Below are 24,887 nucleotides of genomic sequence, written 5' to 3'. Positions count from 1 at the left end.
GATGAATAAGATCCTGAAGAATTCGGAATGCTAAAGGAATATGGGTAAATGATCCGAAAACAATTTCTAAGACCCTCACCCATCATTACCACTGCTTTCAAATCTGAACCAATTGACCCATCTGCCCTTGATAAGGTCCTTATTTCCATTCAGCCTATCATGACTTCGGAGATGAATACTGGATTGCTTGATATGCCTACTGAATTGCTTGAAATGCCTACACTGGAGGAGATAAAAAGTACTTTGCCTCTGAAGGCCCCTAGCCCTGATGGGGTCCCCCCCCCCCCTCTTTTTTCAAACATTATGAAACTGTATTCATGTTGATCCAACAAATTTCATTAATGAGTATTTTGTTTCAAGGTTCATTGATCCAAAATTGAATACATCTTATATCTGTTTGCTACCAAAAACTCCTCACCTAGATTCGGTAGACAAATTCCGTCCAATTAGTTTGGGTGGAGTTGCAATCAAGGTGGCTTCCAAGATCATTGTAGGTCGACTTCAAGCATTACTCCCTAATATTATCAACCTAGCTCCGTCAACCTTCATACCTTCCAAATTGATATCAGATAACATCTTAATGGCACATGAGCTCTTTCATTATGTAAAAAAGCGCAAGAAAGGCAAGAAGAAATTTCTGGGACTCAAATTAGATATGAAGAAGGCTTACAACAGTTTAGAATGTCTTATATTAAAGCCATATTATTAAATATGGATTTTGATTCTCACTGGGTCTCTATGGTTATGAGTAGCATTTCATCTATATCTTATAAACTCCTAGTCAATGGCAACATTACCAGGCCCATCATTCCCACTAGATGTCTTCGGCAAGGAGACCTACTTTCTCCAGCAATCTTTATTCTATGTGCACAAGGTCTAAGTGCCTTAAACCAACTTGAAGAGGATGCTGGCAGAATCGAAGGGATCAAGGTTAAAAATGGAGCTCCTCCAATCTCACACCTCCGATTTGCGGATGATACATTATTATTTTCGAAAGTGAAGGTGGAAGTTGTGTACAACTTCAGAGAAAGTTTGCAGACCTATTATAGAAGCAGTGGCCAAAGCATCAATCTTAATAAATCTAGTATTGTTTTTAGTCCAAACACACCAAGCAAATTCAAGAGGTGGTTTTCAAGAATGCTAAAGGTTTCTTACAAGAAAGAACCAATGAAATATCTAGGCCTACCTCCGGAAATCGACGGCTCCAAGACCAAAACCTTCTCATATTTAAAGGAACAAGTCCAATCTAAGATGGAGAGTTGGAAATTCAAATTACTATCCTCAGTAGGAATGAGACATTGCTTAAATTTGTGGCTTTAGCTTTACCTCAGTTCATGGCCTCTCATTTTAAAATCCCTTCCACTGTGCATGTAGAGATGAGGAAAAGTTCAGCATCTTCCTTCTGGGGAGAGGAAGAAGATAAATCAAAGATACATTGGGTATCTTGGGATAGATTGTGTTTATCTAAAGAGCAGGGTGGTCTTGGCTTTAGGGACTCAAAAAGACAGAATTTAGCTCTCCTAACGAAGGTGGCATACTGATTATGGCAACATCCATAAAATTTATGGGCTAAGTTTACAAAGGCAGTCTACTTTCCACATAAAAATTTCTTGAATTCTCTCTTGGACAGCAGCCTTTGTGGGCATGGAGAAGCATATGTGAAGGGGGGAAAATTATAGCGGAGCATCTAATTTGGAAGGTGGAGAATGGCAATAAAGTGCAAACATGCTCTGATAAATGGGTGCCAAGCCTCCTAGAGGGCAGAATTCAACACCCTCGGCCCAGAAAACAAAAGATGGCGAGAAGATAGGCTTACTGCTTATTTTCATCCCATGGTTGCTGAAGGAATAAGAAGTATAAACCTCAGCCTCTTTCCTAGAGAGGACACACAAATTTGAAGAGCAGCAAAGAATGGCCTATGCTCGATGAAATCAACATACCATGCTCTAACTGATGCACAACAGCAGAATTTATCGCAAGCAGTGTCTTCGTCCCAAATTCCCCAATGCCGGCTAGTAAAGAAGCAGGTTTGGAAAGGTAAATGGAGCATATGTGCTTTACCTAAAATTCGACTCTTCTTGTGGAGAGCTTGTGCTAGTGGTCCATCTATTGCGGTTGGTTTAAATAAGGGGAAGGTACCAATGGAATCTTCATGTTGTAGAGGTTGTAACAAGGATGAAGATGTTGCCCATCTGCTGGATTGCTCTTTTGCAAGGGCGGTGTGGTTCCCTAACACTTTAAACCATGTTCCTCCAACAAATCCAGCTCCTCAATTTGACAAATGGTTAGAAAATCTTCAAACTGCAGTACCTAGTGGGAAGGAAGAACAACAACGTTTCTAAGCTTATGTGCATTCATTTGTTGGTTCATATAGCTTGCCCGTACAACCAGACCTTTAGAAGTCAGAATTTGTCACCTCTTGAAGTAGCCCAAAAGGCGCAGGCAGCCCACGATGATTTCTGGAAAACCCAGAGCCCAATCAACCAAATGATAGCCCACTTGATGGAACCAATATGAACACATCCTCTCCTCTACAACATAGAAGGGACCCACTCATTTGGGAGAAACCACCTCAAGGATTCTTTAAAATCAATACTGATGCACCACACATGAAGGAAAATTCTTTAATGGGTTTGGGCCTCGTCATAAGAGACCATCAAGGGAGGATCTCACAACAGTATCTGAAAGAGCCCATCTGACACTCTTAAGTCTATAGGTGAAGCTTTAGCCATGCGCACAGCGTTGCTATGTGGATTGGGAGAAGATTTGGACAAAGTTTTTGTGGACTGCAAGGAAGTGATTGACCTTGTTTATCATCTGTCACAACCAAGACCCACAGTTCTTGAACCAATTATCCCTAATATCCTCCATTTACAATCCAAATTCTCTTTTAATAATTTCTCTTTTATTCCTAGGGATGTCAACTTTGTAGCGGACTACCTAGCCTGAAGGGCCCAGTTACTTATGGGCATTGACTGTATGGCCCATATCCACTCCCTGGTTGGCAAACCTTGTTTCACCTCCCTCGGCTTTGCCCCGTGAATAAAGTTTTAATCTTTCTAATAAAAAAAATAGATTTCTGCTTAGGAGACGTGTCAAGCTGCATTTTTCCCTTCAATTTTACAGCAAGTCTCATCTGAACCTACTCTCATTCTTATTGTTGTCTTTAAGAATGGCCATTTTTTACCCATTTCCATTCCTGGGTTAGAGTCTCTTTGTATGCTTGTTTCCTATTCCAACCCCTCAACAAAACTTTTTAAAAATAATATGAAGAAAATATAAATAAATAAATAACACATTTTCATGCAACAACTTAAGGCTTTATGTTCAATTGCATGGTATTTTCCCTATGGTTTTGAAGTATATTCCGTATTAATGGAAGACTAGAACTTCCTATTCCTTGCATCATGGAATGGGAAATTCGTTAACACAGATGGCATATGCCCAGGCTCTTATCTAGATCTGTTGCCCAATGTGAAATATTCCTGTTTTCATTTTTGTTTTCAATGGACCTTCACTTTCTATAATTTCTTAGATCTGTTGCCCAATTGCCATTGAATTCCTCTTTTCTTTTTCTTTTCCTCTTCTTTCTTTGGTAGGGATTGAATTCTTCTCTCATGACATTGGATTTTTCCTCTTCTTTCTTTGCCAAACGAGGATAGGCTGGGTATTCTAGCGAAGCAACTAAGCTTAGAGTTCAATCATCCCATCAGTATAAACCACAAATATTGGTGGGGCTCAACTAAACCTAGAGTTCAATCATCCCATCAGTATAAACCACAAATATTGGTGGGGCTCAACTAAACCTAGAGTTCCAACCACCTCCCCATCTGTATAAACCACAAATATTGGTGGGGCTCACCTGTTAATATTTAAGGAAAAAAATAAAATAAAAAATTGAGTAGATGTTATGTAAACCATACTCCTACTGGGTAGTTCAAAAGCATCATTATTATTCTGTTTTTTGGGTCAAGAAGAGCACATTATTCTCTGGAGCCGATCCAAGACTCCTAACCAGAGGTGCCTTTTCTGCCAATGATGTGCATATTTTCTTAGACCTGCTAGGCCAAGTCTGTCTTACTTGATCACTTGAGATGATCCCAACTCTTAAAGATGTATGACTCATTTTTTCTTCTTCACCCTTTGGGAGTAACATATTTTTTTCCAAGGAGATAAACTGTCATTTTCAGTAAGCGGTTCTGAGTGGATGATGATGAGACTATGTATACCCTAATTTGACTTCTGAAGGATTTGAAAACGAATTTATTAGTAGCATATGAATTAGGACAGAAGCTAATCCAACCAAAGCTGCTATTTTCACTTATTTAATTGGTCTGTTTCCCAGTTTAATTCCTGATACATGGAGAAGATATGAAATAACTCAGTTGTCCACCCAAAACATGGTGAAATAACAAACAGACCTTTAAAAGGAGTCCCTTTTTTTCGTGGACTTTGAGCAAAAATGGAGTTTCATTTCCCCTAGACTTTACACAAAGGTGGAATTCAGGTGTGCTGAGAACAGTAGCAGAATGAAGAAATCAAAACCACCCCTTCCACCACATCTCTACATGCAACAGAATTCATTCAAATTATCAACAGACAGAGAGAGAGAGAGTGAGAGCAGAAGGGGGATGAGGAGGGGGGGAATGGTAACTCAACTGCTTCTGCCAGTGCAAAATGAAACTTCATCATCTGCTCTTTGTCATCAGAATCAGGTGAGAAGCAAGCACATCTCTGATCCTCTCCCCACTCTCATTCTCATTCCCCAACCCATCAAACACAGGAAACCTTTCTTCCTTCGGCCTGTCTTCACATTCATCCGGCAGTGATTCTTTACATTTTATCAGAAAATTATGCAGCAGACAAGCAGTAACAATCACAAATGGCAAGAATTCCATGCTCTCTTCTTTCCATGTCATAGAGAGAAGCTTCCACCGTCCCTTAACCCTCCCAAATGCCTTATCGACCATTTCTACTTCCCTGCTATGAAGAGAATTAAATCCTTGTTGTGAGGAACTGAGCTCATCATCAATGTTTGATTCTGGAAAAGGTGTAAGAAGCCATGGAAGAAGAGGAAAACAGGAATCTCCCAGAATATACTGAGGTACTGACTTGCCATCACAAAACTCATGAGCAGGTCCATTCAACAACTCCTTGGATTCCTCGACTCGTTGAAAAAGCTTCGTCTTGCGGAGTATTGTATCTGGGCTCATGTAACTTGGCCAACCAGCGGAGACATCCAAGAACCTCCCTTCCGCATCCACCAAACCCTGAGCGATTAAAGCCCCATCTTTTTCCCCTAATGCTCCTCCGTCGATAGAAAATCTGCTTAAACCTAGAATGCCACAACAATTAGGGAGTGAAATCAAACTAAAATGCTCAATGATCCTCCCCAAATCCGTGGGGAAATCAAATAAATGCGACATCTGATCGTTAACTGCCTTGCAGACCGTATAGAAAGCACGGCAAGCAGAAGCGGAATCAAGCCCAAATCGTCTCCCAACGGACTTGAAGGAAACGGCATGAGCGAAGCGGAAAAGAGCAGCTCCAAGTGTGTAATCGGCAGGGCAAGTGGAGATAGAGTCTTCCAGCGAACGAGTCAGGGTTTCAAGGAGGAGAATGAAGGAGGGTTTGGACATTCCGAAGGCTTCGATCCAACGGGGATCAGAATCGTCGGAGGCAACGCAAAGAAACCGCTGGAACCAGCAGGAAGACGAGGATAAGGAAGAGAGAGGGTTAAGGTTTCTCACGGTTTCGGGAGGGACTAGGGTTTCGTAAAGAGAATTGAATTTGGTGAGAGAGACGGCAGAGGATGATATCAGGGATTCTAGGGTTAGGGTCTGGGAAGGATGAAGATGGAGATCGTTCTGGACAAGGAAATTGTGGGCGGTGGTAATTGCAGAGGCGAGAAGAGGAGTGAGTGGTGAGAGGTGTTCGTGACGGTTGTTTTGGGGGATTTTCTTAGGTTTCTTCGCTGTGGAGGTGGCGCCACCACCACCGCCACCGCCACTCTGAATAGCTGGTAAGAGGCGTTGATGGTCGTCGTTTTCGATCTTATACTTTCTGGGTCTCCCACGTTTCTTGACGGAAGAAGACGGAAATCTGTTCAGGATGAGTTTGGGAAGATGCCCCTGGTGGCCGCCTCGCTTTTTCTTGAAGGAACCGCGAGGTCTGCCTCTTCCCCTACCTGCAACCATGCTTGATCGCTTCACTGGAGATGCTTAGAGGACTTTGCCGATGATGCGCAACTGTTTCAAGTTGCTAATCGATTTCCCAAGAGAGAAAAATACCATTTCTCCTAGCACCCAATGCTACATTGATATTAATCTTACCATAAAAATAAAAATAAAAAATTTGGGAACAGAGCAGATTATAGCATCAATGAGAAACTGATTGTTATACTGAAAAGCCCAATCATCAAAAACGAACAACATATGGATGAGGACCCCTGTCAAGGACAAGCTTCCAGAGGAAAATTTTTCGTTTAAAGCAGTTTTGAGTCTTTTGACGTGCCACATATTGTAGGGTTGAAAATGGTCAGGCTTGAGTTGCTTTCCCTCCAAATTTAATCCCTAAGCAAGTGTGATAGAAAGAGTCATTTTGTATCCCATATATATAGAGAAAGAACAAACAAAGCTTTTCACGGGGTCATATGAGAAGGGTTCTTCAACCAAACATTATTTTAGGATCTTAAAGACACTAATCTGCGAATGATTAGAAAGATCTTTCTTATTCAAAGTTCTAACAACCTTGAAGAGAAACACGACCAAATACTCCGGCTCTTAGCTAGGTAATCTGCTGCAATGTTGCATTGTCTGTGCACATACATTACCAAGAAACCCAAAAAATTTCTCTCCAATTACTCTAATGTCCTAGACAATGGGTGCTAATATTAATGGAGATATAGCTGCTCCCTTGCATCATCTTCACCAACTGTTATGACTTTCCTTTCCTCATTTTCTACCCATTTCTCGAGGTTTAGTTTTACACAGCTCCCTTCACATTTGATACATAATCTTCTGCAAAAGCCTCTATACAGTCCACTTCTAACAGCCAACGCTTTTCCCTCTAGAATGGAACTAAACCATAAGGGGATTGACTTGAAGAGGGTTACCTGCTGCACCTTTCATAGCAATCCCTGCTCCTCCCTTTTGAGGTCACCTGAATTTAGTTACAACCAAATCTTCTTTGTCAAATTTCTTTATATTGATAAATCAACTACAAGCTTACAATATTGTTACTAGAGGATAAGAATATCCAAATACCTATATCGAAACCTTTCAAATAAGGAGGCATTTTGAAAACAAGAAACGTTACCTTCAGGTAACACTGGAAAAGTTGATCGCAGGGAAGAAAAATCTCTTTTCACATTAGTGGAAACTGTTATTGGGATTCATTCTCACCTACCTATCTACATTGGCTATGGAGAGAATTAGGATATAGGAATGATACAATACCACCACACAAACTTCACCCACCCTTACCCCCAAAAAGCAAAATACATTGCATGGTACCCTCTCTTGCCCATCTTAAGCTGTGTTCAAAGGTTTGGACAAGAAAAAAAAATGCGTTCAAAAGATTCCCTTTCACTGCAGCTTGAAAATTTTCACTTCAAATTTTCATCTGAAATATATATATATACACCAAACATGGAAAGAGATCTTAATAACTTGTGTACCTCAAACTTTCAAATAGAACCTCTCAGAAAGAATGTGCATTGTAACAGAAGCAGCTTCATGGAAGAACAGAAGTAACTGAGAAGTTGGGGGAAATTTTTTTCCTCACACACTATAGATGTTTAACAGGAAAAGGGTTTTTTATGCAAAATTAATTAAATCCATCATGATTAATGATGATTAAAACAACGATTTTGAATTATCATTACATAAGCCAAGAATGGAAATTCAAAAGGACGTGATAAATTTATACAGATAACCTGGGGGGAAATGAAATCTACCAAAAACACCTATTTGCATTGATTTTGAGGCAAATCCTCTACGTTCCAACCAACCAACCAAATTATTCGACACTAAAGTTTCTCTTCTCTTTTTATAATGTAGAGAATAGAAAATTTGACAATAAAGTTGCATCTATCCAGGATCCGAGGTGAAGTTGAAAGCATATTCTATTTACATTAGTATGATTGCATGTTTTGACAAATCCAAAGTAGTAATAAATAGATGGAAACTCTCACTGCTTGCCCACAGAAGTCAGCAGAGCCAGGTACTCATTTATGGCTTCTCCTTCTTTTGTAGTGTCGATATCATAATCTGCTAAGGCATCTCCAGTCAATTCTTTCACCAGTGTATCTTCCATTTCCACATCTCTATCTTGCTCGTCAACGTATGATGGATTTTCAACGGCATCTTCACTGTTCAAGCTAGATGGATCATCAGCGGAATCTTCACTGTTCAAGCTAGATGAACCCACGTCATCATTTAATGGAGAAGCAGAAGCTATAACATCATTATTTGTGACACAGGGAGCTGATCCAGGTTCTTCCATTAGTTGATTCAGTGCCAACTCTTTTGTACCAAAAGCCCGCACGGCTTCAACCACTGCAAGAAGAAAACCTAGTGTGAAGCTTTTCGTAACAGAAAAATGCCTTTGAACAGGAAAGAATGTAGATTGAGTTGCCGATCAATAGATGAACTGAAACAGCTAAAATATGTATTGCGGTACCTCTTGACCTTTCAAAGCCCATAGCAACAAGTTCTTCGATAGTAGCAGCAACTCTTTGTCTCTGCCTTTTATTCTTCTTTGACTCAATATAGTGCTGCAATGAAAGGGAAAAACAATTTTTTTATGAAAAAGGATTGGAGAATTGTAGTCATTAGAATCCAAAAAGGGTCTGCAGCCGAATGATAATAAAAGAGTGCAAAAACCTCTATGATAGACTTTGTTTCTGGATTTGTCAATTCATCCAAGGCCTTGTTGAAGTCATTCTCGTTTCTTCTAAGGGCTTCAGCAGCCAAGTCCTTCATAAATCTGCCAAATACATGACTTAGTGATCACAGCAATAACAATTAATATCATGCTTTCCCTCGAATTCTTCACAGTTTCCTACCCTCCTTCCTATGCTAGATAGAAATAATTTTCCTTGATAGATGTGCTTTTAATGATCTAATCTAAATGAGGATAAGCATTTTTACCCCAGGGAGACCAATTCCTTCAACATCTGCAGATCCACGGCTTTCTTTGAAGGTGTCATTCCATACCGCTTCTGTTCCCTGTAAATCCTTCAAGTTATATTGACCAAATATATTAATTAAATACTTTTGTTTATAGCACATGTTTATGTGGCCCTACATGATTTCCTCCTGGCGCTGAATATTTTCCGTTCGCCTTTGTTCCTTTTTTGTCCTCTCCCCATCAATAAAATCAACAGCAAGCTGAATATCTTGATTAGTCATTCTCAATGCTCTTTTTGATTCACGTTCTTTAAACCCCATGCTCAATAGAAATGACAAAGCTTCATCTGGTACCTGAAGCTGAAAATAGAAGCAGGAATTGGAGTAAAGGGTGAAGGAAAAACTCAAATTAACTATTTCCCCCAAATCTATGAAAGAATTCAACATACTTATGGGGTTAGTGTAGAAAGATGGAAATAGAACTAGAAAGACCAAGGGAAGCCGATTAGGATCTCCTAAGTTCCTAACTAGTGTTAGATACAAACATGAAGAAAACACTTGCTTCACCTAGATAGAAAATCATTCCATGAAGACAATAAATACATATCTACTGACTAAACCTCACGTTTTCTAGAGATATAGATGGTTAGGATATTTAATCAGGAGGCCCCTTGGCATTCCACCTTTCCCTGGAAAGAGGGCACTGAATTACGGATTCCAAATCCACATCATGTCCATAATTGATTAATCTTCTTCTTGGAAAAACCAAAAAACAAAAGAAGAACCAAACAGTGATGAAAGCAATGAAAATGGCCACTTGCTATACATGCTCTCTCTTGACCAGATATGAACAATTTCTGAAAGTACATTTGAGACATAAATAAGGCATCTCTAGCAACTCAAACCTAATATGTAGTCAATGAAGAACAAGAAACCTGAAGGTATTTAGCTTGTGCCGATGTCAATGCCTTTCGAGATTTCTCAAACTGGTTACTGTGATAAGCAACCACACCTTCTAAGAGCTCTAGTCTTAGATACCTAAAAGAATACAAAAAATAATAATAAATAATAATAATAATTCCAAACAGCAATCACAGATGACACAAGGCTAGATGAGAAAGAAATCAGTAAGCAACCGGGGAAATACTCACAGAGCAATCTCTGGATGATAACCTTTCTGAAGATGCCTAACACGGCTGGAGTCCTTCCCATGAGCACGTTCAAGTCCTTCTTTAGCTTTTGCAAGGCGAACTCCCGCCATTGAGAGCCATGAGATGTCTCTGAGCATGAAATAACACCACACAGTATCTATTTGGAGTATTGGGACATTATCAATCATCTGAAAGCAGAACAGAAAGCAACCAATAAGACATGGTATAAGCACTGCCATTCAAGACATTTGTTAAAAGGAGGGCCATTCATCTTACCTCAATCACCTTTGGATCACAGAGTGAAAAAGCCTCCTAGAAGTGAGAAATTAAACATAATTAGATAAACCATGAGATAGTTTAGAATATTTTCACAGAAAAGGAAGTGCCTGCCAGAACTCTACAACAACTTGTTTAGGTTGAGTTTTCTGGGGTGGGAATGTTGTCATATTTTACCCAATAAATAGAATAACATGGGTTTTTTGAAAGCCTGAGGATGGAGATTAAGCAGACAAGCTCATATGAGTCAGGGTTTGTAATAATTTTTGGGACTCTAGCAGGAAAGTTCAGGGGAATTGCGCAACAGCCATAAACTCTAATTGTACTTCTCTTCTTGCTCTGGACAGACAACCCTCCTCCCATGTCTCCTCGGAGATGGTGAGCAACTTCTGGGTTACCTTCAGTAGTGTATGGAGAGACAGAGCTACCGATGGTGTTGGATTTTTACCTTCTAAAATGCCAGTAATTCAGCAACCAAACTCCAGATGCCCACCAAAACAAGCTACTTACAACACTGAGAATCCCAGAAACCATATATATCCTGTCAGAGAATCCCAATGAAGCCATCTAAGGAATGAAAGCAAAGGAGGGGGGGGGGGGGAATTGAGAATTACAAGAGGGATAATATATGGTTTCTCTTTTGGAGTGTATAAAAATATATTATGAACACCCCGAAAGGGAGAACAATAGGAAGCAGTAAGGAGAAACAGCAGGGAGAGGGGAGGCCACTCAAACAGTTCCTAAGAGGAGCTAACAAAGAAGAATCTAAACCCCAAGTAACAACAATAAGTCTGTTTCTTGGGAGTCCATCAACAGCTTGGGTATAAGAAGAGAGAGTTTGAAGCTGACATATATACATCTTTCTGCAACCTTCTTATTACCCTAATTACAAACACCATGAGATAAGGAGAAATTATGGCAAGACTTGCAGTGCATTGACTTGAACCTCACTCCATTTCCCTTGCTCATTAATAATACCTTGAATCCACAGAGAGTTTAAGGATACGATCTAATCAAGTGAGCAGTCAAGCAGAGGAAGTACAATTAAGGCCTTGCATTGAAGGCCTGACTTGAATCAAACACACCAAACTCTGCAGCACTAGTTGTTCTTCTTTAACTGCATTTGCAGTGGCGGTCTCTTCAACAGAAATCCACAGCATTGTTGAGATTTCCTGGAGATAACGGAATTATTCCTCTTCCCACACCAAACCTGCTCTCTCCTGTTGAATATCTTCTTTCCCAACCCTCTCTTCCCTCTGTCTCTTCTCACTCTTCCTCTCTCCTTGTGCTTGAACCATCCAATTGAGTTGGGATAGGAATGTCCAGTAAATATACCCGGACTACCCTAGAATCCAATCTAAACAAAGGGGCCTCAATGATTGCCAACTTTCTCAACAGAAGAAGTATCTAATTTGGTGTTGATTGTCCACCATTTCATGAGAAAATGTTAAAAGTGTTAGGGATTTCAAAATTCAAAACTCCCAGTTTGTTATATGTAACCAACCTTATCGTTGAAGAAGTGTAACCCATGCCAAACTCTATCTTACAAACCCTAACCAACTCACGAACGACTCCCAAGTTGAAATTCAAATTGTATTCACCTTATCTCTTTGTAATTGTTACGAAATCTATATAAATGAAAACATCAACCCAAGAGTTAGGGTGCGTGAGATGTCTTGAAAATAACCTATTTATCTTTAAACTTTACAAGGTATCAGTCAACCACAATGCAAAGACTCCCTAAACATGTCATCTTCTTCTGATCTTTTCTCCCCTGCTACCTCCTGCAATCTTCCATCTGTGTCTGGCCCTAGTCTCAACCAACACTTCGCACTCAAGCTAGCACCCAACAACTATCTCCTATGGAAAACGCCACTTCTCCCAAAGCTCTAAATCAAAGACCTGATGGGATTCATCAACGGCTCTAGAAACTGTCTGCCACCTAGCATCCTTCATGCAGAAATACTAAGAGAGTGTGAAGTGCAATGTCTTCTATGAGTTAATCCAACTAACAAAGTATGATCCACTAACAAGACAACAGCCCAAGTGGTGCGGAGCAATAGGGCAAAACCTACCAAATAATTAATATTTTAAGTGGACCAATGGAAAAATCACTGCAATTCAAGTTAGCCAAAAAGATTGTGTTGCAGCAAATTATGACATTATTGTCTGGATTTCAATCCCAAACTTACAAAAAAGATATCAGCAACATCCAACAAATCCCAAGCAAAAAGCAATGAGTGAACCACAACAAGTAGCAATAATGAATTACATTTGTATGCACAAAAGTCCTTGCTGCTCATTTATAGTCCAATCAATAGGGCGTCCTAGTTCCAGCGGATCTACCCACATGCTTTTTAACTAAGGACTAATTCTCGAAAGGCTGCACATCCACATGGAAGAAACATAGACTTTAAGACCCCAGTTTCATAATGAAAAAACAGGAGTAATCTACCTGTTCTTATGAAGATCATAAGAATTGGAATGATCTTGATATGCATACTACGTCAAAAGCAAATATGTAGTGAAATCATAGCATTACATATACAAGTGAAAAACAAATACAAAATTGCAGTAATTAACGTCCAACCTCTCCTATGGCAAGCACATCCAATGCATCTTTGTACTTTTGTTTTTTTATGAGTTGTTTGGCATTTGTATGAAGCATCATACCCATCATCAGTCCCCTGTCAGATGATAATTAAAAAAAATTAATAATAATAAGATAATAGATTATTGGAATTCCTCTTGATTTAAAATGCATTATTCATAATATCTATTTGCAAATCCATACCGCTGATCATTCTCAGATCCCAAATTCACTTTCTGCCCACTCTGGTCTTCTAGTTCAATGTTGAAGTCATCCAATGGTAATGAACCATCCAGATTCCTTTTGGCCAAGGAATCTGCAGCAGCCCTGTAAACTAAATGGTGAGACCCAGTAGTTATAAGAACACAACTAGAGAACATGATAGGTTTTACAATACGCTCAAACAAAATAAGTTCAGTAGGATTTTAGTTCAAGGAGCATCAAATATACATAACAAGACTTCCAAGAAATAGTTCAATAGATTGGTATAGTACAGTGTGAAGGCATTGGCCTCAACATTGGGTAGGAGATGAAGTTAGACAGCCCAGTGTCTGGCCAAATTAACCAAAAAATTTCAGAAGGACATTTGTTCTTCCAATGTGACCGAAACTCAGTACATGGATGCAATTCCCTGTTGAGATGGGTGGAGGCATGCATCCTACAAGTACAGCTATAAGGCCACCCCCACCATCTTTCCTCATACACAGACGGATTTTCTCCAACTGCCAATAGTTTGGTTGTATTCACAAAGTTGGTAATGAGGTGTTCCCTAGAGTTCCTATTATGGAACTCACTGTTCTCATGAAAAGAGACTAGATCACTGAGAAGTTCTAATTTTTCGGTAATAAGTAATTTTATTGACGAAGGAACAAATTTCCTACAGAGTGTTTACCCAGAAACTTTTTCAATCTACCCAAAACAAAGGGTTCCCACAGAGTCTACGAACAACAGAATGTAAAGGAGGAGGAGAAACACTAGAAATAAGCAACCATCAAGACTAAGCTTCAAAGTGACAAGTAAAGGAAAGATATTTAGCGAAACGAAAACCAAATTGATCAATAACTCACATGATTCGCTCAAGTCGATTAGACTTTTCCTCCTCGGCCAACAATTCTTCCTTCGCAGACTTACCACGATCACCGGAAGCCTCACCTGAGAGAGTCTTGGTGGAGAGAATCTTGGCATTGTTTTTCATGCCCAAGTCGCAGAGTTTCTCATTCCCTTCACCATCTTTCAAGACCTTACCAGCGCAAATCAATTTGATCGATTCTGGAACGCAACCCGATCGCTTGGCGACCTCTTCTCTCAACATGGGTACCGTCCACTGGTCAAGTTGGACTTCCAAAACACCCGTCCAAGCACCTGCTAACTTCAGTTTTGCCATAGTAGCATTATTGGACGAAGCCGAAGGTTCTGCCTCCATGAAAGAGTTTGAATCGCAATGATCGGAAGGTTGGAGTAAGAAGAGTGATTACGAGTTACGACTACCTCTGTTAAAAAGATTGGGTTCTGTCAGTTTTGGAAGGAAACTTGAGTGACACGAAATCTTTGTGATGGAAAGTAAAACACTAAAACCACAGTGATCAAAGGGCAACTGAAGAACCCAAGGAACCCAAATCAGAACAACGGGAAATCAGGCAAGTTAACCAACCAAACCTCAACGGACTCGAAAGTTTCAATCTCGAATGGGTTTTCTAGTTTTCTTCGAGAGATAAAAAACAGAGACTTGCTACCGACTCAACTCAACATGGCTTTAATGTCTTTCCGTGCGAGAAACAGAATAAAATAGTAAAATACCAATCCTAGTTTGATAATGTTTCTCTTCAAAAAATCATTAAAAAAAAAGTCAATAGAGGAGTAGTAGGATGGTTAGTAACCTCTTCTCGGCGGAGAGGTCTTAGGTACAACTTAAGATATGTAATATCCATATCCATATATATAAAAAGCACCTTTCTACTAAAAAAAAAATCATCAAAAATAATTTTTAATGTTTAAATACTTAGAAGGTCAAAATTTCATAAATATCCCCTATAAATTATTTCACTTAAATATTCTACCACTTAAGTTTTATAAATTTCAATTAATGTTTCAAAAATTACCTCAAACTAAACTAAACAATTTTACCAAATGATTTTCTATCTTTTTTTTTTTTTCAAATCAATAAATATTATAAATGTTATAAATAATATTGATTATAAATTACATAATTCTAAAAAAAATATGATACTAGAAGGCATAATTTCTAACTGAAATCTCAATGTGCAATTTAGACAATTCACATTTCCATCTATGCTCCTTTTATCACAAACATCAATCTATACTTCCATGCTAAGGACACATTCTTAGTTGAAAACTAACTCTTCAATCCCTATTTATCTCCCCTCTTCTCTCTCACATCTTTTCTTCCTGTTTATTCTCAACTCTTTTTAAATGTCATTTATAATTAGAAACTAACTCCTCAATTCCCTATTTATTATCTCATATCTCCTCTCTCCTCTTTTCTTTCAATTTATTATCTTCTTTTCTTTCTTCCTATTTATTATTCTCTTTTTTTATTTAATGTTTATCTTTTTCTCTTTTTTTTTTTTTTGTTATTTTTTTCTACAATATTTGTTATTTGATTTTATATTGTGAATAAAATGTCTATAGGTAACTAACTACTCTCTCACTTAAAGAAAAAAAATTTAGGGTTGAAATCATATCTATATATATTTTCCTTGTACTATGCTTTAATTTACATATATCTTGTTAAAAAAAATATCATTATCAATAATTTACCTATTATTGTTAAATATGTGTGGGCCCTACAAAATATATGTGGGCTTAATATAATAAAACAATTCATAGGTGGGACTCCAATGGGTCTTATAAGAACTCATACAATATGTGTGCAAAAAAACATTGGTGCTTTCCCAATCTAAACTTCCATTAAGTTATAATTTCGTTTGAGAGAAAATTCTTCTACACTCAGATTAGAGAGTGGGAGATGTATATTAATATTATATGAATTACAATTCAAATATTTGAGTTTGAACTACAACTTGTTTACAATCAAACTCTACAACTTGTTAATACTTTAACTATAACTCAAAACTCTTCTTGATCGGATGGATGGAGATAAGATCAATAGAAGATAGAGCAAGTTGCGATTTATTTAAATTCAAAGACTTATCCTTTACACATTATTTGGCCCCAAATATTGAAACCTGGTTCCGCTCATATACACAATATAATATATTTTTGAAAAATTACCTTCATCTTGTACTAATTTTTTCTATTATATTTCTTTTGATTATCTTTTTAGTTTTATCGTAATAAACCATTTGTTGATGAGTATCAAACAAACCCTTATATTTGTTCCTCTCATTTGATGGAATCTGTTTTAAAGAAGTCCCAACACAAAATGAAAAACATCAGCAGACACTGAAGCCCAATTCTTTTGGAAGAATATGAGAGAGCCCATGTGGGCCTGGGCTGGTGCCATTGATAACATAATCTTTTGAACCTCCTCTATAGTGGGCTCTTAACACAAATTTTCGTTTAGTTCCTCTGGGAACATAGGGTCCATTTGATTAATCACAAACTCATGAGCTGTAAGATCCATGGGCTCTGATGTAAAAGGCCCAGTAAAGTTATAGAGTTAACTTCTTGTTCAGTGGAGGTCCACTCACCTAAGTGCTTCTTCAACCTATAGATTTTTGTTTGAGGCTCAAAACCTGAACTTGTAGAGTGGAAGTAACGCTAATTCTAATCCGCATGCTTCAACCAATTAACTTTTGCCTTTTGGGCCCACAATAGTTCTTCCTCCATCAATGCCCTTTCAATATCTTAAGATATAGCATTGACACGGTCAAGGTTTAAAGTATCCCACTACATCATACGATACTAGTCGATACGTATCCATGTTTGACCCAACCGATATGATATATCTCGATATGTTTCTTCATTGAGTTACACTGAAATACATTATCCAGACCGATACAATACTCAATACAGGACGATACGTCTCTTAAAATCACTTAATCGATACAATACTCGATACCAATACTTTAATTCTTCAACACGGTCCATAGGAATAAAAAAAACCTGTTCCTTGTGGGAGGGCTTTAATTCTGGATCGAAAATTGCCTAATGTATATTTTTTCCAATGAGTGAAGATTCATGGAAAAATTATATAATTGGCTGGTTGTCAAAAATAATGATTCAATATTTCACTTAACAAAACTATCTAAAACTATATTTATATTTACTAAACTAATAAAAATAGTGATTTTTCATATCTTTTGGACATTATTTACCCTTAAAACTAACCACATCAAATGGGTAAATTACTATTTTGTCTAAAAGAGAAAAATTAATATTTTCTCATACCCTTTGGACATTTTCGTCCCTATGTTGGTGTGGTCAATTTTAGGAGTAAAATTGTCCAAAGAGATGAAAAGTCACTATTTTAGCTAGTTTTGTAATTAAAAACTAGTTTTTGTTAGTTTTATTAAGTGAAACATTGAATGGCTACTTGTATAGAGAAAAACCTAAAAACAGCTAATTACGTCATTTTACCAAGATTCATTGGCAACTTTGGTGGATTAGACACGTAATTGGGCTGCTGAATGCGACATGCCAGGCTAACGTTGAATCCAAATCATCTCCCCTTATGCTTTTCAACTACAAAATCAAGTAGGACCTACAAATAAAAAATAATTTTAAAAAAAAAGTGAGACCCACAATGATACCCTGTAGGCCCCCTTGTATTCGTGATCGTGAAGCATTCAAGGAGCACATCCCAATTAGGGCCGCTGATCCCGACTCGTTAACCATCAGGGGCGGACCCACTAAGGGGCCGGGTGGCCATGGCCCCCTGGGTTTTTCAATTTTTTTTATTAATTCCTTTAATATAGGATTTATTATACTAATTTCCTTCATTTTTCCACCTTTTTCTCTTCTCACATGTGAAATGTCATTATCTGCCCACCCCACCTCCAAATATTGAGAACAATTTTTAAATGTAAAATAATGGGTATAAAAGTCATCTCTAGTTAAAACTAACTGCTCAATTCTTAATTATTTTCCCCACTCTTCCCTCTCACGTCTTCCTATAAACATGGATTAAAGGAAATTTATGAAAAAAATATTATTAGATATTCAAAATGTCATTTATAATTTGAAAGTTACTCTTCAATCTCTATTTATTCTCTCATATCTCCTTTTTTTTTTCCTACTTATTCTCTTCTCTTTCTTTTTTCCCATTTATTCTTTCCTTTTTATAAGCGTGGCTTAAAGAAAATTTTGAGAAAAAAATCTTCCCCACAATTAGGTACTCTTTTCTTTCTCAATTTATTTATTGTTTCTCTTTGTTTCATTTTTTTTTTGTTATTCTTTATTTAATTTTATATTGTAAATAAAATGTGTATAGTTAGTAAGGTAACCAAGTACCATTGGTTTGCATCTCTTACCTTAATAAAAATAAAAATAAAAAAAATAAAAAAATGGTTTGCATTTGATTTTTTAGGGTTGAAGCCATGTGTTTTTTTTTTAACGGATGCTTTAATTTACCTATATATTGTTGAAAAAAATATCATTATCAATAATTTACCTATTTTTATCAAATATGTGTGGGCCCCACAAAATATATATGAAATAGGTCTTATAAGGACCCCGCTACGCAATGTTCGGACTTTTTATCGAGCGACCTATGCAAGCATTAGCCCTGTGCACTACCAGCGCAAGCACTAGCCCCGTCAGTCGAGCCCCACCGGAGGCCTAGTATAGTCCACAGAAGTCGGTAACACTCATGCCCAGGCCAAAGAGCATACAATTGTCCAATGCAAGAAACAGAGGAACAAAGGGGATTCGAACCTGGGACATGAGGTTTACCAAACCATTTGGGAGTGAGCTTGGGACCACTAGACCACCACCTCCGGTGGTTATGGACTTCCATTCTTCGGGCCCCCCATATTGAATTCTGGTTCCGCCCAGTTAACCATATTGCTTAAAAAAGAAAGGGCTTTAGATATGGTTGTGGTCTGAACCAACGATGGGTTTGATGAATGAAACTGCATCTTCAAAATGTGGTTCTCCTAGAGCTGTCAGCCAGGGCTTGGTACAACAGAATCTGAATCTTTGCATGGCCAACAAGCTGTTAGGGTCTTTTAATTTAATCAAGACTAAAAGATTAAAAGAGCAAATAACTTAGGGAGCTATGAGGTAGTTTTATAGAATAGTACCAAAGATTTAAAATTAAAAATAAAGTATATATACTCATTATGTGATTTTTCATTTACCATCAAACAAATTATACGATTTTCTTATTATTTTTTTGTACATGAGAGATTTTTATATATAAGAGATAGGGTTATGCTGTCAACAAGCGTCGAATTCAAGACCTCTTCACTAAGAGGAAGAGGTGTTTGTCTTACTAACCGAGCAATCCTATGTTGACATTTTAAAAAAAAAAATTTGATTTAGTTTGTAAGTTTAAATCTATCACCATCAAGCAAATTACATTATATACATTTTAGATTTGTATACTATTATGCTTATATTTCTTGGAATTTATTACACTACATGTCTTTTTGTGCCTAATATAGTTAATTTTAAAAAAATTTAAAAGCATATTTAATCTTGTTAAATTTTCTAGTAAGAGAGAAAAAAATTAAAAACACACCATGTTTGTTCTTCACACTACCATCATCTTTCTCTTTTAAGTCTTTTTTATGAAAGCCTAATGGCGCTTTAGAAACTTTGAGGGTAATGGATGGCATTTTGAAAATTTTAAAAATACATTAGATTGGAAACTCTGAAAGTTTAATAAATGATACATCATCACTTAACCTCATTACTCCAATGAGTCGAGATTTTCTAAAACACAAAATCTAAGAAAGAAGATAAAATATTCAAATCCCTACATTCTTGGAATTTTCTTAAAAATAAAATCTTTTGTTTAGATTGGATAGAGTGTCAAGCTTACATCTATATAGATTGAAAATTTTCCTCTATGTATGAGTGGAGGATTTTGAGTCTTTTGACTCAATTGAATTACAGATTTGCTCAATCTCAAAGCAATGCCTTATTCTTTTTTTTATTAAAAAAAAAAAGAGCAAATTGCAGTGGCACCCCAAAGGTGGAGGCTTTAAAGCACGACATCTCACTTTATGTTTAAAAAGCATAGGGACCCTAAAATTGAATTTTTATTGGATATATTTGTCAAATTTATCACTGAAAATAGTTAAATTATCGTTTATTTTTAAAAATATTCCTATAATAAACAGTATTTGACAATTTTTAGTGATAAATTGGACAAATGTATCTAATAAAAAAATCAATTTTTGGGTCTATGTGCTTTTTAAACATAAAGTGGGGTGTAAGTGCTTTAAGGCCTCCATTTTGGGGTGCCGATGCAATTTGCTAAAAAAATAAAACTCTTGCTTTAAGAATGGTCGTATATTCATATGTTAAGAATCAATTATGTGAGTTGAATTTTTTTTTTCATAAGTTAGTTAGCTTTACATAGGGACTATATTACTTATACCATAAGGAGCATCGAACTCACAACCTCTTCGCTAAGAGGTGCTAATCATGACTAAGTAAGCAACCCTTCGATGGTTAAGTTGAAAAATTCATCTTCATGTGGATGAAAGGATGTCATGTATAAGCATTATTATTATTTTAACGATTCATTTCACGCACCAAAATGGTTGGATGGAGGAATATGTTTTATTATTATTTTTTTTTTCGTAAACGGATGGAGAAATATGTTATCTTTTAATGTTTCTAACTTTCTACCCAACAAAAACTTTTTTGTAAAGTTTTCTAGTTTATTTGAGACAAAATATTGTAAATTTGAAAGATAAGTAAGTTTGCTATAAATTATAAAATTCTCTCCCATTTAGAAATGCAGTTTCTTGCAAACCCATTGGGGAGGGTTTGCTTGGCAAGTCTTCGACTATAGGTGTTCACTGGGATAATAAGAAACAAGTTCAATACGAGTCCGAATCACCTCCATGTTATAGAAGAATGATGTGCTCTTCTAACTCTTTCCCATCACCAAGTTTAGCACGAGTCTAATCACCTTTGTGTTAAGGAAAAACAATGTAGTTTGTGATGCTTCCCCATCTCAAAATAGTGGTAGAGTCTATTTATAAATATATTTAGTATAAGGGCGCTTATTTATAGAGGGGATAGAGACATTAGTCACACTAGACATACCATCATCGTGAGTCAAATCCATGGCCTCTTCACTAAAAAAGTGTTGATCATTCCCGATTGACCAACCCTACGATGATATCACCTATAAATATTAATAAAATAAATCATAAGCAAACAAAGGTGACTTTTACGTGACCCCCACCTCTATTGTGTTATGGGGAAAATATTAAGCGAGCATGTTGTTCTCCCCTTGGCCCTTAATAGCAAGGTAATCATCAAGGTAATATTGCATCCTCATCTTCTTCTTCTACTTGTTAGAATAAAATTTGGCATATCCCCACCCTTTAAAAAATAAAGAATTTTATTTGGAGAACTTATCATGAAAGAATTGCAGTAGGTAGCTCTCTTTTTGCCAGACAAATATCTCTTTTCTTAATTTGCATAATTTATAGTGTTTGTACATAAATAGTTTGTCATGTTTTAGTTTCTTTTTGCTCACATGCAAAAATATGTTGGGAACTTTCGTCTTTAAGGCTTGATACGGCATAATTTTGTGGCTCACATTTTTATCATTGTGTGGGATTTTATTCAAGTAAAATTTAAGGAATGTGATGACTAAATAGAATAAATCAAATTTGGAGTGCTTTATATTGGTGCATATGGTATATTATAAATAAAGCTTTATTTGGTGGTATTGATGTTTTGGTTCTTTACACCATTAACCATTTTTGCTTCTCTTTGTGCAGATATTTATAACACCACTTATAACCTCTTGAATTACATGTAATAATCTTTCACAATCTTAATATATTCGTTCCTTTGGAGGAAGGGGATTATGTTCAACTTTATGTCGATGGAGCATGGGATTGCAACACTCACAATAGAGGTCTCTGATGCATTCTTTGGGATACCTAAGAAGGTTTTATTGTTGCCCAATGCAAGAATGGTTTTGGAAGCTCTGTTATGCTTATAGTGCTTTATTAAAAATGGACTACATTTTCAACTAATCTTTGGGTTTCTCAAACATCCAAATTTATTTGGATGGTTTACCCGTGATCCTTGTTCTCTAGGGTCTTAACTTATCTCTTGAATGGACAGTCATAGTTTTGTTTTTAAAATTTATAAACTTATTAATGATTTCACTTTTGTGCACTTTAATTTTATTTTTAGATACACCATTGTTTTTACTGACTTTTTAGTCAACGAGCCCTTTCGCTTCTCTCCTTTTTAGATCACGGTGGAATGTTCCACTTCACTTTTTATTGTTAATATATGGGTAATTTTCATCTGAACCCCCTGAGGTTTGGTCCATGTCACTTTTAGTCCAGTTTAAGTTTACTTTTGCATATGGCTCCCCTGTGGTTTTAAGAAATGATTAAATAAGGACAACCTTAACAGAAACTGTTAGTTTAATAAATTTTGTGACGAAAATGCCCTTGTGTCCTTTGGATTTTTTAAAAAATTATTTTAGTTTTAATCTACTAAAATAGATACTAAATTAAATAATAAATAATCAATAAATCAAAAGCTTACGAAACTATTCCAACGCAAAAACAACAGAGTTTGAAAACAAAACAAATAGTTGCTCTGCAAGTTCACAATTGGAAGGAAGAAGACGAACAGTTGCTTCAAATCCATCACTTGAGCCGATTATTCCTCTCCGTATCTCCTTCTCCAATTTCAGTTTTTTGCACCCTGTTTTCGTCTTGCAACTAAGAATTTATGGACGGCGACACCAGCAAGGACTGAAACAATGACAGGGATAGCACCGAGCTTCTTGGTTCTGTGATCTGATTCTCCACTTCGCTTAGGGCTTTAAGCTTCACCTCACCACCACTCGATTTCAGGCAACTGAAGGAAGGATCAGCCCAAGCTTCCACGTTAATAAACTATGATTCTCTTCCACAGATCCACCTGAGCCGATGAAGAAAATACATAACCCTGTAAATCTCCAACACAGAGAGGTTTGCAGACACATAGAGAGATGAAGCTTCAATCTGGGTTTTTGCTCTTAGAGTTTCTCTCAGATGTAGCTGGAGAACGTCAACAGAAATTCTTGCATTTTTTGGCTCCCAATCGATTCTACGGTGGATGGAAGTAGCAGCAGCAACTCGGCTCTCGTGCCTGCTTTGACTGGTGCTGGTTTGGCTATTCTGATTATCTCATGTTTATTGGGTTTATATGTCTGGTGGCATTGGTTTGGGGTGCCTGTTGGGTGTGATGTGGGAGCTGGGAGCGAAACCAAGATTGCATCGCATAATTTCTCTGTTTGGTTAAGATCACTGATCTTGAGAAGGCACTAATTATTTTTCAGAGAGTTTGATTGGGGAAGGTGGATGTGGGTTGTGTTAGAGGGACCTTATCAGATGGTACTCCTGTTGCTGTGAAGAAAATCACAGAATCAGATTTTCAAGGGGATGCAGAGTTCTGTATGAAGTTGAGCTCATTAGTAATTTGAAGCACATGAATCTAGTCCCCTCAGAGGTTGCTGTGTAACAGAAGAGGAAGATGATTATGAAAGAGGCCGCAGAGGTACTTGGTTTATGTATTCATGCCAAATGGGAACCTTGAAGATCATCTGTTCGGTAAAATGATGAACCAACAACCTCTAGTTGGCCTCAGAGGAGGAATATAATCTTGGATGTGGCTAAGGGGCTTGCTTATCTTCACTATGGAGTGAAACCTGCAATTTATCACAGAGACATTCAGCCTACTAATATACTATTAGATGAAGCATGAGGGAAGAGTTGCAGATTTTGGGCTGGCCAGCAGCAGTGAAGGGCGTCTCACCTCACCACCAGGGTTGCTGGCACACATGGCTACTTGGCGCCGGGTTGCTCTTATGGGCAGTTGACAGAGAGAGTGATGTTTATAGCTTTGGTGTGGTTTTTTGGAGATAATGTGTGGCAGGAAAGCACTAGATTTGTCATCCTCAGACTCACCAAGGTCATTCTTGATCATAGACTGGGCATGGACACTAGTGAAATCAGGACAGATTAAAGAACATTGGATGCTTCACTACTGAAAGATGTGGATGATGCAAACAGCATCCCAAAGGAAACCATGGAAATATTTGTTATAATTGGGATTCTGTGTGCTCATGTCATGGTGGCTCTAAGGCCTAAAATCTTGGATGCATTAAGGATGTTGGAAGGAGACATCGAGGTACCTTCGATTCCGGACAGGCCATTGCCTCTTGGTCACTCATCACGTTGCATTGATGGACCTCTTGATCATGCTGAAATTTTGCAGCAGAAAAGAAATTGTGGCTCCTCTTGATCTATTTCTTAACAAATTAATGGCGGGTTAAGTCTAAAGCAATGAATCTTTAGCTCAATTGATAGAGCACTTGGAACTTAAGTATGTTTCAAGAGGATGGTGGTTTAAATCCACCAAGATTCTTCTGATTCAATTATGAATTTAGATTTTACATCACAAAGGACTGAAACAGGAACAGTGAAGGAAATAAACCAACACCTAGAGGTGCTTCATAATTTTCAAAGGGATTCTTTTCAGCTCTTGCTTCATAGGTAAACTATAAATGCTCATAATTTCAGATTTACATTATGATACTCTGTTAGGAACCCAATTACA

At 37.3% G+C, this 24,887-nt stretch overlaps 2 protein-coding genes and 1 pseudogene across 2 annotated transcripts; 1 reads left to right on the top strand and 2 right to left on the bottom strand.

The window, feature by feature from the left end:
* Positions 1 to 4,042: 4,042 nt before the first annotated feature.
* Positions 4,043 to 6,559, bottom strand: LOC149025278 (LOW protein: nuclease-like protein). The gene has a single exon (XM_089145503.1). It carries the CDS (start codon positions 6,195 to 6,197, stop codon positions 4,689 to 4,691), a length of 1,509 nt encoding a protein of 502 aa, XP_089001629.1. The 5' UTR covers positions 6,198 to 6,559; the 3' UTR covers positions 4,043 to 4,688.
* A 1,331-nt stretch (positions 6,560 to 7,890) lies between these two features.
* NUB1 (ubiquitin-associated (UBA)/TS-N domain-containing protein) lies at positions 7,891 to 14,889 on the bottom strand. Its single transcript, XM_089145502.1, has 11 exons — positions 14,216 to 14,889; positions 13,353 to 13,475; positions 13,149 to 13,245; positions 10,559 to 10,594; positions 10,283 to 10,470; positions 10,067 to 10,169; positions 9,310 to 9,491; positions 9,153 to 9,230; positions 8,886 to 8,988; positions 8,683 to 8,776; positions 7,891 to 8,558 (listed from the first exon to the last, which is right to left on the bottom strand). Exons 1-11 carry the CDS (start codon positions 14,569 to 14,571, stop codon positions 8,191 to 8,193), a joined length of 1,728 nt encoding a protein of 575 aa, XP_089001628.1. The 5' UTR covers positions 14,572 to 14,889; the 3' UTR covers positions 7,891 to 8,190.
* Positions 14,890 to 19,182: 4,293 nt separating this feature from the next.
* Positions 19,183 to 24,572, top strand: LOC149025276 (putative receptor-like protein kinase At1g11050 pseudogene; annotated as a pseudogene).
* Positions 24,573 to 24,887: the final 315 nt, after the last annotated feature.

This window comes from Hakea prostrata, chromosome 2 (assembly GCF_041222555.1).
Source record: "Hakea prostrata isolate BN-2017 chromosome 2, UWA_Hpros_2, whole genome shotgun sequence".
In the NCBI taxonomy this organism is placed as follows: Eukaryota; Viridiplantae; Streptophyta; class Magnoliopsida; order Proteales; family Proteaceae; genus Hakea; species Hakea prostrata.
This window is presented reverse-complemented; position numbering and strand designations above follow the sequence as displayed.

Bases quoted from the DNA above. Each gene is read 5' to 3' on its own strand.
- LOC149025278 (XM_089145503.1), bottom strand. From the start codon at position 6,197: ATGGTTGCAGGTAGGGGAAGAGGCAGACCTCGCGGTTCCTTCAAGAAA.
- NUB1 (XM_089145502.1), bottom strand. From the start codon at position 14,571: ATGGAGGCAGAACCTTCGGCTTCGTCCAATAATGCTACTATGGCAAAA. The intron at 10,471-10,558 runs GTAAGATGAATG...TTCTGCTTTCAG, and splicing joins GTGATCCAAAGGTGATTGAG to ATGATTGATAATGTCCCAAT. The intron at 8,989-9,152 runs GTAAAAATGCTT...TGTATTTGGCAG, and splicing joins AAGGAATTGGTCTCCCTGGG to ATTTATGAAGGACTTGGCTG.